This window comes from Electrophorus electricus, chromosome 13, assembly GCF_013358815.1.
Source record: "Electrophorus electricus isolate fEleEle1 chromosome 13, fEleEle1.pri, whole genome shotgun sequence".
NCBI lineage: Eukaryota > Metazoa > Chordata > Actinopteri > Gymnotiformes > Gymnotidae > Electrophorus > Electrophorus electricus.
Genome location: NC_049547.1, coordinates 17113179 through 17130835, shown reverse-complemented (window position 1 = coordinate 17130835; position 17657 = coordinate 17113179). Strand labels below are relative to the sequence as shown.

Sequence of the window (17657 nt, the reverse complement as noted above, 5' to 3'; positions counted from 1 at the left end):
AGGTACCATTTGTTTATTAAACTTATGCATCATCTCAGGTATGAGTTAAACACCCATAACTGACTGACCTGCAGCAAAGACTGATTAGGAGATGGAAAGTTTGGCCTAGAAAAACAAAAACATTTAAGTTTATTAGACTTGTCGGGTCTGGTTTAAGTTTTCAAATCCAGGTTTATCTTTAATTAAACTGGCACGTGTCTCATTTAGTCTGCAATTTAAACTCAGCCCAGTGCTGGAGGGTAGGCGGATCTGCCATGGGGTGGGGTGAGTGTTTTGGGTGTGAGGGGCGCTCGTACAGTGCTCAGCTCATGGAGCTGCAGGGTGAGGTCGGCCACTTGCTGCTTGACGAGCTTGTGCTCGTTGGTCTCCTTCTCCAGCTTCTCTTTCATCTTATTCAGCGTCTGCATCATCTCCTCCTTCTCTTGAGCCTTTGCCTCACATTCGCGCTCCTTCTTCTCCACCTTCTGCTGCAGCTCGTTGTGTTCTGCACAGCAAGAGACAAAACAGTGGCTGCCTGAATTGGCCCACAGGGACAAAGGGCGGAGAGGTTCCTAATGGCCCCGGTTTTGCGCGGGCAAACTCAAACCCATTCAAGGTCTTGTGTGTGTGCACATGGCAACATCAAAATGGCTGATGGTGATCGCTAGTGGGTAGTCAGATGTCAGGACCATACACATTGCTCTGAAGTGAAGTTGGCAGGGAGGTGACATACCCTTTCTCATCTTCTCTGCTTGTTCTTTCCATTGTTTGACTTCATTCTCATTGACCAGCCTATAAAAGTTACCCAGAGGAGAGAGAGAGAGAAAAGAGTCTGAAGACATGGGCACAGTAACCACTACTGCCCTTCCACAATGCAGACTCTCTAATCAGTTTCAGGATAAGCAGATTTTGCATAAGATAAACAATGCTAACCTAGAGGAGGACACCAAGCTTCCTAACCAGGTTTTTAGGTCATAGTTGTTTTTTTAATAATGATTTATGCAAGTGCCTTGTTGAGACCCATGTCTCATGTGGGGCTCCCCTGCTAATATTCAGACCTGTGGAAAGATCGAGAAGGGCTTGCCCCCACAAAGCAACCCAAAGACATGCCATTCTGAATTATGGGTTCTGGATTACATTTGCACAGATTACAAAAATCCCTGGCAACAAAATTGCTCAAACAATGGTCTGATTTATTAAGCAAAGAGTTGCTGGACAGAGAGGAAGTTCACATTACTCTGAAAATAAATGCAGTGTTGGGGCAGCACAGAGCGTGTGTGGCTACAGCAAAAACATATATGTGGCCACAACTCGCTCTGAAAAGTAAAGATTTCAGAATTAAACCAGCTAGTCAAATTCAGAGTTAGACTTAAATATGCAGTTTAAATCAAATTTACACAGATCTCATTAGGCGTTCGATCATGCCCATGCGACCATCTGAAACACCCTCGAACCCCACGAGCCACTTACAATCGCACCACGTTTCTCACGTTGAAGTTCTCCAAGGGGGCTACATCGGGGTCTTCACCCTTGTCATTTTGCAGGATGATCTGCTGGACGATTCGATCCAGCAGGAGCCAGTACTGCACAGTGTTCCCACTCCGCTTATCTGCACACAAACCTCCATCAACCAACGTAGCACACTAACAATGCCATCCGTCCTCTCCACCAGACTGCAGCATTACCACAGGAAAATACATATCAATACTCTTCTGAGACTACTAAGGTGTTCATCATAAATTCTTGTTCTTGAACTCTTGCTTCTGGTTAAATCTCAAAAGCTTTTCTTTTTAAATGTGCCACTACTGTTTAGCCAATATCTTGTCTCCTCCAACATATCCATCCATAGACAAGCTAAATATCTTGCCCTATATCATATAACACAATATTATCCATCACTCAGCCATACATCTCTACACAGCACATATACCTTATGGCCGAAAGCTTTTAAATATAAGTAATGGAGTAGAAGTATATATTATCTGCGATTGAATCTACCGCCACAGTTAGTGTTCCTGCAGGGAAAAGAGCAGGGTTCCTACAGATACTTTACTCACAAGGCATATGGAGACAGTGCTGCAAGATGGACATAAAGTGTGGGAAGGCCTCAGTGTGGTTGATCCTCTTACGAATGAGCTCAAACATCTGAGTGGCACTTTTAGTTTCTACGTGTACCTGAACAGGACAGAGAAATTAATACCAGCAGTAGATCAGACCTGCAGCAGGAAACAAAAAAAAACGAAACCCTTCAAAACTTACATTTTCAAAATGCTTGGCCAGGGCTAATTCATCTTCATTTCGCTTCATTTCAAAGTACTCCAAATGCCTTGGGGGGAGGGGGGGGCAAGGATGGCATATGTAAGTGTAAGTGGAGATAACCAAGACCAAGACATTTGAGCAGCACAAATCTCAGCAGTAAATCCTGCGCTCACCGGTCCAGTGTGGCATTTTCATGGGTCCGTAACTTGTCTATCACAGGCTGGATGCCCAACATCAAGAACTCGTACCGCAAATGAATTCTGAAATCTAGACTGGTCTGCATATGAAAAATTAAGGTAAACAAATTTAATATGTATAGATATTAGCTACAGTACTACTATGTACTGTGCAGAATGCATAAGAGCTCATAATTCTGCAGATCCAGACTTACCACTCCCGCACCCTGGCTGAGGACAGCATTGATGAAGGACATTATAGCCGTCTTAAGATTCACCTCATCTTTGTATCTCCCTGTGCTTCTGTCCAGATCATTTAGAAGATTCTACAGCAAGAGATAAAAGGTGTAATTAAGGATCCCCATCAACAGCAATGCAGCATACATTCTCTATAATTGTACACCCCAGATTCAAACAGGCTCAACACACTGATGGATACAGCTTGGCTGCCCCTACCTGGAACCGTGTTCTCTCACTGGCGAACTTTTGGTAGTGCAGCATGGCCTGCAGGACCTTGCGGTGCCCCCCAGGCACTAAGCACACTGCCCCTAGGATCTCCAGCACGGCCACCTTGGTCTTGATGTTGTCGGTGGCCAGGCTCTGGGCAATGGTGTTTATGCTCTGCGGGTGGGTGAGCACGTGGGAGCGCCCCTGCGAGTTGTTCATCAGCGCCTTGATGCACCCGATGACCGACGTGTGGATCTGCGACTCCGTCGTCTCGTAGTCCATCTTCCGCAGGAAGTTCAGCAAGCACGTCAGGCCGTCCAAGTCTATGAAGCGCGTCACGAAACTGCATGGATGGGACGAGGGTTAACTAGGACTCACTCGAATGGGAAAATATTAATGCTGTTTTTTTGTTGTTTTTTTGTATTCATTACTGTAGTGAACAGGATTTAAAAATCATGAGTAGTCATGAATAGTGTAAACATTACAAAAACAATTTTATCATGGCTGAAATAAAACACGTCTAATACACAGCCCATCTGCATTTACCCTGGTAAAACAAAGTCAGAACAGAGTTCGGAATACATGTCTGAAGTCACTTGCCTTGACTTCTTCAGTTAGAAATGGGTCAAGGCTCCAAGAAATGCTCTCAACCTAGTTAGTACAGAATGCTAAATGATCCTTGTGTTTACACTGCTGTGCTTCATCAGGGAAGGCTAACTGATGCTACATCTTCGCAGGTAGGTGTATAGTGTTGACCAGATGAGTGACCAGCATAGACCCTGCGTTTGATGGCTAATGTCCTGGGACAAGCTCAGAGGTCTCTGTATCAGTAACTCAGCAAGCCGGGAAGAGAAGTTCCACACAGCCCTCAACATATTTTAATTAACCAGCTCTCTGTGTACATTACACAAACTTAATATGAAGCATAATTTAGAAAAGTTTTTCTAAACCTAATTAGAAAAGTGACACAAGGGAAGGCTTACACTGAAATGTCCTGTGTGGTTTGCAGTGTGTGTGTGTGTGTGGGGGGGGGGAGAATGTGTGTGTAGAGCTTAACCTCATAGGCTGCGTCCGTAAGGCTGTCTTCAAACCCTCGATCATTTTGTTTCTCTCCTCTTCATCTTCTTTCTCCATGGCAAGCACTGTTGTTCTCTGAACATGATTAATGCAGCAGATTATTTAGCCCTGCCATCATACACACGAAACAATCATCATCATCATCATCATCATCATCAGTCCAGGGGAATCAACAGTGTGGCTCTCACACCCACACCCTACGGCCCGAATTATAGCCTGAATTACAGACCCCTTGCTTTGACTCAGAGAAACACAGATAAACAAATAAATTCCCCATAAAAGCTTTTATGGCTGTTCATCAATGAATACCACACTTAAACTGGAAAAAACATCAAAAGGTCAAATGAATCATGACCAAAGAAAATTTTAAAATGTATGCAGGATGTGACCAATAAACCCATTATCAAGGATAGGAACATACAGTAGTATAATAAGGCAAGCATTCATGATAAACTGCACTACAGCATTCCCTTCACTCATGTCCGTGCTGGTTCAATAATGCGACCAGCTCTTGGGTTTTGCTCACGTGGAGGCCACTTACAGCTGCCATGGAGCTGATCTGGTCTATGTAGAATTCTGGCCAGTGTGTTGCTCCTTTATGCTCCTCCTGTTCCTGTTCATTAACAAGACAAAGCAGCTTAGCACTGACACAATCCCTGCTGTGTTTATTTCTTCAAAAACAAACACCAAAACACCACCACCGCCGCCACCACCACCCCTGGTGAATGCACAACAGTGCTAAAACTAATTCATAGCCAATACAGGAAACATGTGCTGTATTAAACAGTTACTTACAGTTATAATTATAATAATAGTCTAGTATTTATATAGCACCTTGCCACATGGATACTCCCAGGGACACTACTCTCCATTCCCTTAACCTCACAGAGGTCGACAACCCAGCCCATCCAACAGTTGGGATTCCCACAGAATTGCATCCAACTCCATACTGTCAGTGTGGAAGAAACATGATCCTTCTGACTGAGAGTGTGAATACACATGTGGGTAAATTTGAGAGAGAGAACATGTGGATGACATAAGTGTGCTCGTGTGTTTGATTTTAACCCTCAGAAAAGATCGACACTGAAGTTCAAACAAATGGAATGGAGTCACAGAACTCTTGAGCTTGCGTTAGACCCTAACCCTGGCAATGCATTAAAACTCTAAAATCTTACTGATACAGTACAAACATAAAGGATTCTTTATAGACCAGGGTTAAGACACAATGCCATAGTGTATGTTTGATGTCTATAATATACATCTGTTACTTTATTCAGAGCCAGACTGTTTAGCTCTGGGGGCTGGGGACTGAAGAGGTGTCTGGGTATAACCTTTAATGAACACCACAGCAACTGACTTCACCACAAGCTTCCAGGAATCTCTTTAACAAGTAACCCTATTGTTTTACAGCCATGCTCTGCAATTACACCATTTATCTGAATTATTATGGAGTGTAGGGGCTTGGCTAAGTTCTGGCTGCTCTGACGGCAGGAGGGGTAGGAGGGAGTTCTGATTAACGAGGCATGAAAAAATGGCATTCCAAACATTCATTTGGACCCTGGACCATCCATCTCCAAGCAGTTGTGTTCTCCCAGTGTTCAGGCCCCTAGGATCACACACCCCTACATCTGCAGACCCTCATTGGGGAGGAAGGGGGAACGACCACTGGGTCCAGACCCTGCAGGTGCAGCTTGTAGAGGTTTAAAGTGATTTTAACAGACTTGGGAAGGCACAGCACTCAGGAGAGCAAGAGTCAGGTCTTGAGTACATATACTGCAACTAAGAAATATAAGTAACTTCGCAATGGAAAGATGATGGTTCAGCCAGGCAATGGATGACAATTTGCTGCATAAGCAAGAGGATGAGGTTGGCAGAAAGAGAGAGAGAGAGACAGACAGACAGAAGGAAGGAAATCAAGACTGCAAACTGAAGTAGTTCTCAGAACCTACTGCTGCAGCTTGGTCTAACCCCACTGCTGGACAGAACATTCTGCTACATCTTGGTCCAGCCCCATCCTGGACAGAACCTATTGCTACATCTTGATCTAGCCCCACTTATGGACAGTTTGCATGGACTTAAGTTTCACCATTAATGCAGCATGCTGGGCTATGACACACAGATGCTCCTTTAGGCCATGGTTAGCTGATGCAGGTACATTAAATTATGGTTGAGACTAAACTCGGGACAGAAGGGGAGTACATCTCCAAGACCAGGCATATGCACCCCTGGTCTATATTAAAACTATAAAGAACTCCTAGGAGTGCAACTGGCCATATACTCACTCTCTCTCCAATCATAGCTTTACTTTTTTTCCCCACTTTTCTTCTCAGTGTCCTGAGGTTTTAAACTCTCTGTGGCTTCAGATTTAAACATTGGAGGCATCAAACTTGCAGGCATCAAACTGCTAAACTATTGCACGGGGAAGGTACTGCTGCACTACCTCAACCCTACAGGATTTTCAGTTCTGACGGGACAGCCCTGTTAAACACTAATCTGTCCCCTAGGGATGAAAACAGCAGCATGCACTGCACCTGATTTCTTAGCTGGAGTAAAGAAGGGTCTGCCAGTTATAATTCTATTAATCTCCATTCTCAGTGAGGGCGAGCAAAGCGTGAACCTGAGGTCCCAGAAGAGTCTCGTCTTCCCCTACATCCTTGAGATTGCTAACAGATGCAGCGAAATGGGCAGAACCCACAGACAGCCTGCTTCCAGTCACAGCCCATGTTGTGCTTGGAACCAGAAGAAGGCATTACCTTCTAGACACAAGCTCTAAGAACTTCCCAACCAAAACACCTTTAATATATTAGTCGCTCACTAGATCAGTGCATAAACTCATATGAATTTCAGCGGGGACGCCTTCATCCATGCAAGCGCATGGACATCAACGTTTCATATATTCATAGACATGCATAGGGTAAGTACCCTGTGAAACCTAAAATGCAAGCTGATTGTCTCTTGAGGGGGTTTGAATGAAGACAGGGTAGCATCGAGTGAAGAGGTGGTGCACGTAAGCAAAAGACGGAGCTGGTCAAGTATGCAGCCAGTCAGATGTGTCCCCATTTCGGGGAAGGCCTCTCTTAGCTCACTGAAGCAGAGGTGTGTTCATTTATGGGGCTTGGGACAGATATGACTTGGGAGGGCTGTATATTTTATCTGGCCCCCATGAGGGGGTAACTCCCTTGATGCCTCAGCCCCCTTTTCAGACACACCTCATAATTTTGTCTTGCTTCCCTCTTCCCTCCGTCTCCCTCTTTCTCAGTCTTTTCTCCATCACCCCCTTTATATTCCCCTTCATTCTCATTCACTCTCCCTCTTGCGAATTAATCTTGTTTCCAGATGTCTAATCAGCTCATTTGCTTCAACCGCTATGAAAATATTTCTAATAGCTCCCAGAGTATGATCTGTATATACGGTAAAGCATCACGTGATCACTTTACCCAACAGCGACAAAGCAGAAACACACACACCGACAAGCACACACTACCTTAGCTAACGGGTTGGAAGCAGCATGCCTTACCTTCTTTTTGCTGCAGTAGATCTGCCATTTCTTCTCAGCAGGAAGAGCAAACATGGCTTCCCTGTATTTCTCTGTGAGGTCCAGCTCATCCTAAGAAGAAAAAAAAAACATTATTCATCATCAACAGGTGAGATATGAGTATGCCTGCCCCAAATTCTACTCTGAGCAAGGGTGTCACCTTTCTGAAATGGCCAAAAGGTCCATAAAATAGTGCAAACAACAACAAAAACTTCACTAGGTACTGAGACTCCAAGTCATTATAAAGGCCTCACATCCCCATTGTAGAAGTGATGTATGAATGTGGACCAGCATTCTGAACTGAAATTTCGCATTTCCTAAGTCAACAGGGAACATGGTAAAAATTCTCACAACTGCCAAATGCCCAGTAATGAAAACCTTTGATTAGTACCCTCATTCTCTTGTGAACTCAGTCACACTTGTGATAATGCAATCCTGTAGCAGATGTTTCAGTCCAAGCTTATCAACTTCTTACAGGAGTCCCGATTACAGAGGGTCTGTTCATTGTCTGGTCGTGTTCTTGGCTGAGCGGGGGGGGGGGGGGAGACAATGGGGAAGGACGTGCTGAAGGAGAAGAAATGTGGACGGAAATAAAACGGTCAAAGTCATCAGCACATGCATTCGCGAACGGGCATTCCAGAGAGAGCACATCACAGACAGATGCCCCGGACGATCTGGAGCATGTCAGGTCAGAGAGAGATGCTCTCTGGGTCCACGACCCCGCTTTCCTGTCCCGTTCTCGCAGTAACTCACATAGCCCCGCCTCCCAAAGCACTCACCCTCTGTGCCTCTCATTTTTTCTGTCAGACTTTTAGCGGTTTTTATCTCTGGCTCTCTCTCTCAGGCTCTCTCACAGTTTGCTCTAGAAAGACCAGAGTCTTCGATTTTGTCCACATCCAAGAAGCAAACAACCCATGTCACTGTGTGATTCTCCACACCACTGGAGGCCCTTAATACAGAGGTATTCAAAAATTTGGGCCTTCCTGGTCAAGTTTTCTGGTTCTACAAATAGTTGAGTAGAAAAAACGATCTTCAAAAGTAATAAATGTAAAGATTAAAGAGAGCATTATTTTTAGTTTGACAGTGAAAAAAGAACAACAACAAGAGCACCATCCAAAGGTTTGGACACTACAAACTTGACCTCAGATAATGTTTACCAAGTTCTCAGACTTTAATTAAATCTCAAAGTTTTATATATACACTGACTACTCAAACCTCATCCAAACGCCCAGCTGTCATGGTCTCTTCTAAGCAGTTGCCTAGCACTCGGAAAATGAAAATAATTGATGCCCACAAAGCAGGAGAAGGCAATAAGATACCAAAGCATTTTCAGGTAGCCGTTTCCTCAGTTCATAATTACGTTAAGATGGATAACTGGAGTTAACATTCTGATTTTTGTGAGTTTTCTAAATTCTCTTAATGGAAAGTTATCAATTGTTACATGAAATGGGAAGGGCTTTACCCATTTAATTAAGAGACAACATTCTTTCATGGTTAAAAAAAAAAGAAAAAGGTGCATGCTGTAATAATACAAGAGATGCATTTGTCTGACTTCGAGCATCTTAAATTAAAAGGGATTGGCTGAGCTAGGTTTTTTATTCTACACAATTCGAGAAGCCACAGAGTGGCTGGCACTCTTACTTCACAAGAAACTCTCGTTTAAACTTGATAAATATATAAAAGTACAACGACTGCAGCTGTGTCTTGATCTCTGATTATCTGTATGGTGAAAGACTATGGAGTGCATCCATTCTCCTGATTTGTGAGCTACCTTTTACCATAAATTGTTTGCCAATCTCTCTCTTGAAACATCATCCCCAAATTATGATGGGTGGAGATTTTAATTACTGCCTATACCCAGAGTTGGATCGGTAATTAAGTTATGCGAAATGGCAGAGAGGGTTAGGGAACTATGTAATGACCTCGACTTTTATGACACCTGGAAAATGCTGAATCACAAGGAGAAAGACTTACTTCCTTTCCAGACCACATGGCTCATTCTCAAGAATTGTTTACTTCTTTTCTACTAGAAACCTGCTGGATAGGGTTAAAAATGTCCGATTAATTCTGAGCTAACCATTGAGTGATCAGACACCATGGCTATATTATGCACACCCCCTCAACTCTTCACCCACCTCCCACAATTCAATGTCTCATTACTGCCGACTGAACACTTCCATGCTCAGTAATCCCATATTTTTGATGTTAGAAGAGCAATGGAATTTTTTTTCTCTCTGTTAACGATACCCCTGATGTAATAGCAGCAATGCTGTGGGAGAGCTCTAACGCCTGTGTCAGAGATGTTATTATATCTTACATTTCAGATAGAAAAAGAGATGCTAAAGAACCAGCTGGAGCTTGAGTGTCAGATTTTGGACCTAGAGAGGAACGATTCAAAAGCCCCTCCTCTATGTCTGCACTAAAGAAAATGGATGCAGCTCGTTCAGCCTTTGACAATCTTTTTACACAGAAGGCAGAGATTGCTATGTTCGATGCAAAACACTGATAGCTGATTCAAAAAAATCTAACAAGAAAGACCACTAGCTCACCTGGCTAAGGGCAGAACTGAATCTAATGTTACTATATCTATTAAAGATAATAGAGGAATGATACTTTATGAATCTAAATATATTGTTAGGATCATGAGAAACCTCTACAAGGATCTATACACTCCAGGATGCCAAGGGACCTCTGATGATAGGGGGAGGTTTCTCAAAGGTCTAAATCTCCTGATCTTATCTTGTCTTAGGAACGTGGAGTGGCACAGGATTTCTATCACCACAAGAGAGTCTCAATATTATCGCTCATCTAGGGAGCAAGACGCCATGGCCTGAGGGATTCTGTTCAGAATTTTATGCGAAAATTGCCAAGTGCCCAATAACATCTCTTACCAAAATATATGCTGAATCATTTGAAAAGGGCCGTTTACCTGAAACACTTCATCTAGCTAATATATTTTCCTGAAAAATAATAAACCATCAGTTTTTCTTCCCATCACCTGAACAATTTGATTGGGGTCGACTTATTATACTGTCTAAATTATTGTCCCAGAGACTGGAGATTTTTCTACCCACCCTGATTAATCAAGATCATATTGAATCGATCCTCCCATACAAAATATTCAGTATCTCCCAAATGTGATACTTTGAGTAGTGTGGGCATATTGTAAGATACCCTGTGCATCTCTTGATGCTTATAATGCTTTTGACAGGGTTGACTCTGACTTTCTATTTGGGCTTTGGAAAGATTTCAATTTGGTTCTGAGTTCATCAAATGGATTAGGGTTCTCCTCATGTTTTAGGGTACTCCTCATGAATAGCTGTGTATTCATGGTTTCCTGCTGGGTAGGGACACACATCAGGGATGCCCTCTGTCCCCTGTATTGTTTGGACTAGTCTTTGAGCCTTTGGCGTAAATGATACATAATGCGGACATATGCTGAGATTGTCTGGTGGAACTGTCCACAAGACGGCATTATATGTAGATGACATAATTCTCTGTGTGTTCAACCCAGGGGCTTCCATTGCATCTCTGCATTCTACCATAATTGTCTTTGGTGGTCTTTTGGTTAATTATGACAAATCTGAGGCCCTGCTTCTTGGTGGCTTTAAAAAGGGTGGCACTTGTTCTCCAATCAAATGGGGCCAAGTATGCCATCAATTACCTTGGAATCAAGATCTCCACTGATCAGAATGGCATTTATAGACTTAACTTTGCTTCAGGTCCGACTGCTGTTAAAATTGATTTGGCTAGCTGGTTTGACTGATCTGAAACTGTAACCAAATGTTACTGTATCCTGTGCAAAAGTCAGTGATTTCAGATATTAAATCAATCCATTTCAAAATTCATCTGGCATAAGAAGAAGCCACACCTTAAATTTAATACACTCTTCTTGCCAGAAGTGGCCACTTCTGAATTTGCTATGCTACAATTGCAGTCTAATATTAAGTGAATATAAAAGAGGCCTGGGCAGTAGTCATGGGACATGAATTTGAGAATGGGGTGTGGGATAATGCCTTGGAGACCATAACTAAAGCATTTATTTGTAACAGGTTAGTAGAAAATCAGTAGAGGATACTTTAAAGTCTGCAACACACTCCTCAGTTCCTTAGCTGCACTAAACCTAAAGACTCCCCACTGTGTATTAAATGCAATGTGGAGGTAGAATCTTTATTTCATCATTTCTGCCAATTCTCAATGTTAAATAATTTCTTGGGTAGCACTGCAAATAAATTCCAAGAGACCTGAACCAGGTTTGTTCTTACTGAACCTCCATCATCATGGTATTTCTATAACTAATGCACAACACAATCTCTTGAGCAAGCTTATTTTGTTGGCTAGAATGTGTCCTGTTCCAGTGGAAAAAACCTAGGCCTCCCACTATCAATCAACGGTATGATGAGATATGTAAAGTTCTATGGAGCGCATGAGCTCTCGTCTTAAGGGCAGTTAGAAGTATTTCCGTAAGATATGACAGCCCTTCTTAGAGAACCCAACAAAATTACAGACCCCATTTTAAATAAACACCAGTCATTTGCCTGGTGTCAGTCTGGCCCTCCCTTGAATTGAGACACACATCTTGCGTCATTCATGTCAAGATAATCAGAAATTGATGGATCTGTTCCTTGCCCACTTTTTTTTCCGATTTTTAACCTGCTGTTGCTTGTTTTTCCTATTGTTAGGTACGCATAAGAATATGTATATACATATATATATGTGTTTAAGGGCTTATGCACATTTGAAAATTCAGCAAAATATTGTTTAAAAAGGGGCAGAGGGGCAGTTAACAGGAATGGTAGAGGTCAAGTTGAGGTTGGAAAGACCAAGAAAGCAAGCAAAGAAAAGAGGGGGAAAAAGAGATTTACAACCCATGTTTGACTGCAAAAGACCAAGAAGATTTTGCAGACTCTGATGTGCTGGTGCACAGCTCCAACCTGCACAAATAAGACCTTCAAGGAAGAGTCATCAGAAGATGACTTTCCTCACCAAAAAAATCAGTGTCAGAAGTTTGCAAAGAAACATCTAAACAAAATATGTTAATAATAGTTAGTTAATTAACAATTAATACACAACATAAGTTAAAATAGACATTTCTGGCCACACTGAGTAAAAGTAGGTTTGGAGAAAAAAGGGAGCAGAAGTTCAAGGAAAGAACACCTCTGCAACTGGTAAGCATGGAGGTAAAGTGATCGTGCTTTGGGCTTGTGTTGCAACCAGTGTCACAGGAAACATTTCACTGGTAGATGGAAGGACAGAACTGTTTAATCAAATACCAGCAAGTTCTGGAAGCAAACATCACACCATCTGTATAAAACAAGATGAAAAGTATAGCTTCTACAACAGGATAATGAACTAAAAACACAGCTCAAAATGGAGGAACTAAAAGTGTAAGCTAAAGGCTATGCCATAGCCCACCACAGTCCACCTACTGAAACATTGATCAAATCGGTGGCTAGACTTCAGAAGACTTCAGTGCATGCAAGACAGCCCACAGGCCTTAAAAATCTACAAACCATTTGCAAGAATGGCCAAAAAACTCCCACATAAGAATTGAGACTCAAAGCTGGATACAAAAAGTGTTAACAAGCTGTGATGCTATCCAGTGGGGGTGTTGCTGAATGCTGACCATGCAAGGTTCCCAAACATGCTTTGGGCCCTTTTCCATTTTTATCATTTTGAAACTGTAAAAGATGGAAATAAAGTAAAATTGCTAAAAACAGTGAAGAAATGTTATCTTTATGCATTTTGGGAACCAGATCATGTTTTGTTTGCTTAGCTATTCCCAGTGACAGAAACTATGACCAGGGATGCCAAAAGAAATCCAAAGCAAATTTCTCACTGTTTGACATTACCATCAACTTCTAAACTGATTTACACAAATACCATCTATGTTTGTTTTCATAATGAATATTGTATACCTTTGAACAGTCATGCTAAGTTCTGCAAAGGGAAAAGGAGGCTTTTTTTTTAAAGTTACAATGATCAAATCACAGTACAAAAAAACAAACAAACAAAAAAAAAAAAAACCCCACAACTACACACCCTCCTGATATTCAAATAAAATGGCTGCAATTTGAACTTCCTGTGGTGGCGCTCATGAACAGTTGCACGCAGCGTGCTCAACCAGGGGGACTGAGAGACGGTCGCACACAACTCAGACAGGGCTCCCATCCATGACCTCTGGGTTTCTCCTGGGTCCGCCAGTCACCCACTTAGACTGAACAGAGTCTGAAAAGCTAATGACGCACCAAGCATTGTGCAAAACTCATGGCCCATTGGCAGAGAATTGCCCATGCTGAAAGCAGACAAGAATCGCTTCACTTGCTAAACAAAGGAATGAGTTCAGCATTTAAGATGTAGTACTGTTACTAACCGTTACTCCTGTTTACAAAAGAGGACCAAAATAAAGTCCTGATTGAGATGGAAAGATAGTCTGCTGTACAGTAACAGAAGAAGCAAGCAAACCCTTCACTGCACCCACAAAATGTTCCTCTGCTAACAGAAAAGCATAAAACAACACACACATCTAAGAGTTAAATTATTAAAACTCTTAGGCTAAATTATACTCATGTGTCAAAAATAAAAATGAATAATAAATCATGTTTACTCAAACTTGAGGAATTTACATGCAGCACACATCTAAAAAGACCCACAATTACACAGAATTGTACCTAAATGAATAGTACTATTAGCTTTTATACATTTTCTGGACGTTTTAGTACACGTTATGCACATTTTAGTACTAAACGTAGTACACTTCGTACACATTACATCATATACTTTTTAGTACATATGCAATTCTCTGAATGTGCAATACTATAATGTGAAATGTGAAATACTCTGATGTGCCGTCTTCCAAGTTTTACTATATTTTATTATAGTTTTGTAGGTTTCAATATGTGTTATTTAACTATTCAATGCTTCTTTTCTTCTGTCTTCTCTTGCACCATTTAAGGACAGCCATCTTTCTTGTAGTTTGTGCAAATGACAAGATGTTCATTCATTAAGCAGTTTTGCAGCATTTGAAGAGTTGTTACTATGTACTGCTGTAGCTATCCCTATACATTACACCATTTAATGTTAGCTGACCTGAAGCCAAGAAAGCTCATATCATTAGCACCAATCACAGAGCAGCTGACAAGTAAAGACAGATTTCACTTCGAGTTGGGCTTGTGGCCAAATTTAACTCAGGTTTCATCGGACGCCTTTTAAAATTGAAGAACTATTCAATTTACCAGCAAGGAAGTACTAAGCACTTTTCAATCAAATAGAATTACCCTGTTAATCATCTCTTCACTGCCAGCTCATCCGCTGTGCCTGGGCACACGTGCAGGGCTGGTTACCAACAGGATTTTGACCCGGCAGACTGACAGTCAGTTACAGATTAGCCTACACTTCACTTCTAATACCAGTTTAGGTGTAGCAATAGATCTGAAGCGCTATGTCAGTACATATCCTATTAGGCCAGGCATTCGTGAGGGCCAGTCTAAGCTTGTACTATGTTACTGTTAAAGCATAAAGAGAGAGAATGAATGAGAATGTCTGACTGAGGACATGCGGGTCACCCACCACAAGCTCGGAGAACATGGTGTCCAGCTCCTCGACCGGGGGCATGGGCAAGGTGGGCTCCATGGCTGGCAGGGTAAAGTTGCTGTCATTGCGGAGACGGTAGGTGATCTCAGGCTGGTCACTGCCCTTCATGCAACACCAAAGGAAGGAGAGACCCCCCCGACTTGCTCTCTTATGCGGGACCATCATTCCCAGCAGTTCTGTTGGTCCACAAGGGTCTCACTGCAGCTATGGGCCCCTGGAAGAGGAAACAAGAAAGAAGGAAAAAGACAGAGAAGCCTCAAGGTTAGAACAAACATGAGCTCTGGTACATACACAAACAAGAAAAAGTCCTTCACACAAGGACTGATTTTGTGTGGAAACATGACTGCAAAACAACCGAGTGAAGGGCAAATGAGGAAACCACCAGCAGAAAACAACCCCAATCTAACACCTCTCAGCCAAATCATATCTTAGAACCCAAAATATCCATTTATATTAAACTGTAACCCCACATGGCTCAGCCAATCAGATCTTAGAACCAGGACTATCCGTTTTATACCAAACCGTAATCAAACACATTTCAGCCGATCAGACCTTAGAACCAGAACTGTGACCTATGCCCTCCAGATCTACAACTTGCACCACTCCAGACTGTCTGAAGCAAAGGCATTTACACACCAAGTGATCCTGCATTGACTGAGCAGTGTCAGGCGTCAGCATGGCGGAACCAGGCACAAGCACAGCCCACATTTTCCACCATTGGAGCACACAGAGTTCCACATGTCCTCATGCACAACAGACCGTAGGAACACATCAAATATCAAAGGAGATAGTGCACAGGGTCTGCTTGGCTGGGGACAGTCCAAGTCTTTTGTGGTTCAGTAACCAAGGTGTCAAGTCAAGCATCGTGCTCGCTGAAGCCGAAACTGCGAGCACACAGTGTGTCCAGACTAAGCACACAGTGTGTCCAGAGGCGCAAACGCTCGACTGCACAGGATAGTGCAGTAAATCCACAGCTCCATGACAGCTGGGCTCCCACCTAACTGCTTTGGGGGCTGTGATCATGCACTGACAGGGCAGTCTGAAGCTCAGGGGTTGGACGCGCTGACTGGCTACTGGTGAGCGCCACAGGAAAGGGATCTGGCTATTAAAACTTTTTTTTAGGTTTACATTCCACGTGAGCATTCAGCATAATTCTGCATTAACCATAAATCAGCCAGATCAAGCAATGCAGCTGACAGGGAGACAAAAACAATCAGGAGAGCACACATCTGGAGCAAAACATCAGAGAGCACACATGAAACCACAGCTGTGAAGCAATGCATTGTGGGGCTGCCGCCTTACTGTCAGTAACAGGTGGTCCTCTTGTTTTTTTTTAAAAAAAGCAAAAGAAACATTACACAGAACAGCAGTGGGATCAGATCACAATCACAAATGCAGGTCATTGAAGATACCCATCAAGCTTACTTTGTAAATGTGTGTTCCAGGCACACATTATACTTTCACACCTGTACGCAAGTGAGCAAGCATGTACACACAAACGCAATCCAAATTAAGACAAACTGGCACTACCCCACTCTACAAAACCCAGACAGGACCGTGTAAAAGAGGTTGAGCAAGGAAAATGATCCGCAACATCTCCACCTCCCCACCCATCCATCCTAGAGCTGTGAAAATGACCCAACATCTACACACAAACCCACGTTGAATTTACACAATGGCCCCAGAGCATGGGACGACCCCAACTTTCCTTTTAGAAGCTCTGGGAATTATATGCAAGTTATAAGCTCACCCTTTCTCCATTTCCTTTATTGACAAGAGAAAAGTCTTTGAAAAGTCTGCACTTACTGAGGCTCTAAATGTAACGTTGCTTTGGATGGCCAAAATCAACAGGGAAGGATAGAGAAAGTGATAGCTATTTTCTGTTCCTCAGACACTCAATTTCTAATCATTCCAACTCCAATGCAGGACGCTCATAACACCTTTGTGTTGGGTGTGTTTCCAATGAATGGGGGACATGTATATGCCACAAAGCAGCTACTGAGAAGAGCTGGGTGCAGGCTCACCTTTGAACCCACACAAGAGGCCTGAAATATGCCCAACGAAAGCAGGGACACACACACACACACACACACACACACACACACACACACACACACACACACACACACACACACACACACACACACACACACACACACACACACACACACACACACAGTAACAAAGAGAATGCGACATGGATGTCAGCCACAACCCACTGGGCTAGCCATCATAGCTGTTAAAGGCAGCAGGGCTGGAGTTTCTGCTGTCTGATATTGTTTATCCAGCAGTGTCATCCTCCAGCATCTACTGCCTTTGTTCTGCTACTCCTACTGGATCCCTATCCTATAGGTAAACTGGTGAGGACTTTGAATTTTAATATATTTCATTTAAATGGGTTTCTCTGCATGTCGATTTTTTTTTTCTTTATTGTAACCATGGGTGGGGGAGAGGCCACCGAGTTCCCATGAAACAAGACCTTGCTCACAAGGCCGGAACAAAACTTTTTTTTTTTTTTTTTTTTTTGAGCGGGTGAAAAGTCCCAAGCCATGACCCAGAGAAGGTCACTGAGTAAACACACTAACCAGTGT

The 17657-nt window shown here is 42.7% G+C and overlaps 1 protein-coding gene across 4 annotated transcripts in view; it reads right to left on the bottom strand.

Moving 5' to 3' along the window:
- The window catches only part of daam1a (dishevelled associated activator of morphogenesis 1a), a 44228-nt gene that overhangs the window by 11032 nt on the left and 15539 nt on the right, over positions 1 to 17657 (bottom strand). For 3 of the 4 annotated variants that reach the window (XM_035532803.1, XM_035532801.1, XM_035532802.1), the window contains 12 exons: positions 15043 to 15280; positions 7456 to 7545; positions 4480 to 4551; positions 3919 to 4013; positions 2871 to 3204; positions 2630 to 2740; positions 2412 to 2515; positions 2239 to 2305; positions 2037 to 2154; positions 1450 to 1600; positions 713 to 771; positions 297 to 484 (listed from right to left, as the gene is read on the bottom strand). In XM_035532803.1, coding sequence (XP_035388696.1) covers positions 297 to 484; positions 713 to 771; positions 1450 to 1600; positions 2037 to 2154; positions 2239 to 2305; positions 2412 to 2515; positions 2630 to 2740; positions 2871 to 3204; positions 3919 to 4013; positions 4480 to 4551; positions 7456 to 7545; positions 15043 to 15231 — 1578 coding nt within the window. In that variant the 5' untranslated portion in view covers positions 15232 to 15280. The remainder of the gene's footprint in view (positions 1 to 296; positions 485 to 712; positions 772 to 1449; positions 1601 to 2036; positions 2155 to 2238; positions 2306 to 2411; positions 2516 to 2629; positions 2741 to 2870; positions 3205 to 3918; positions 4014 to 4479; positions 4552 to 7455; positions 7546 to 15042; positions 15281 to 17657) is intronic. The other variant, XM_035532804.1, reaches the window with a different exon arrangement.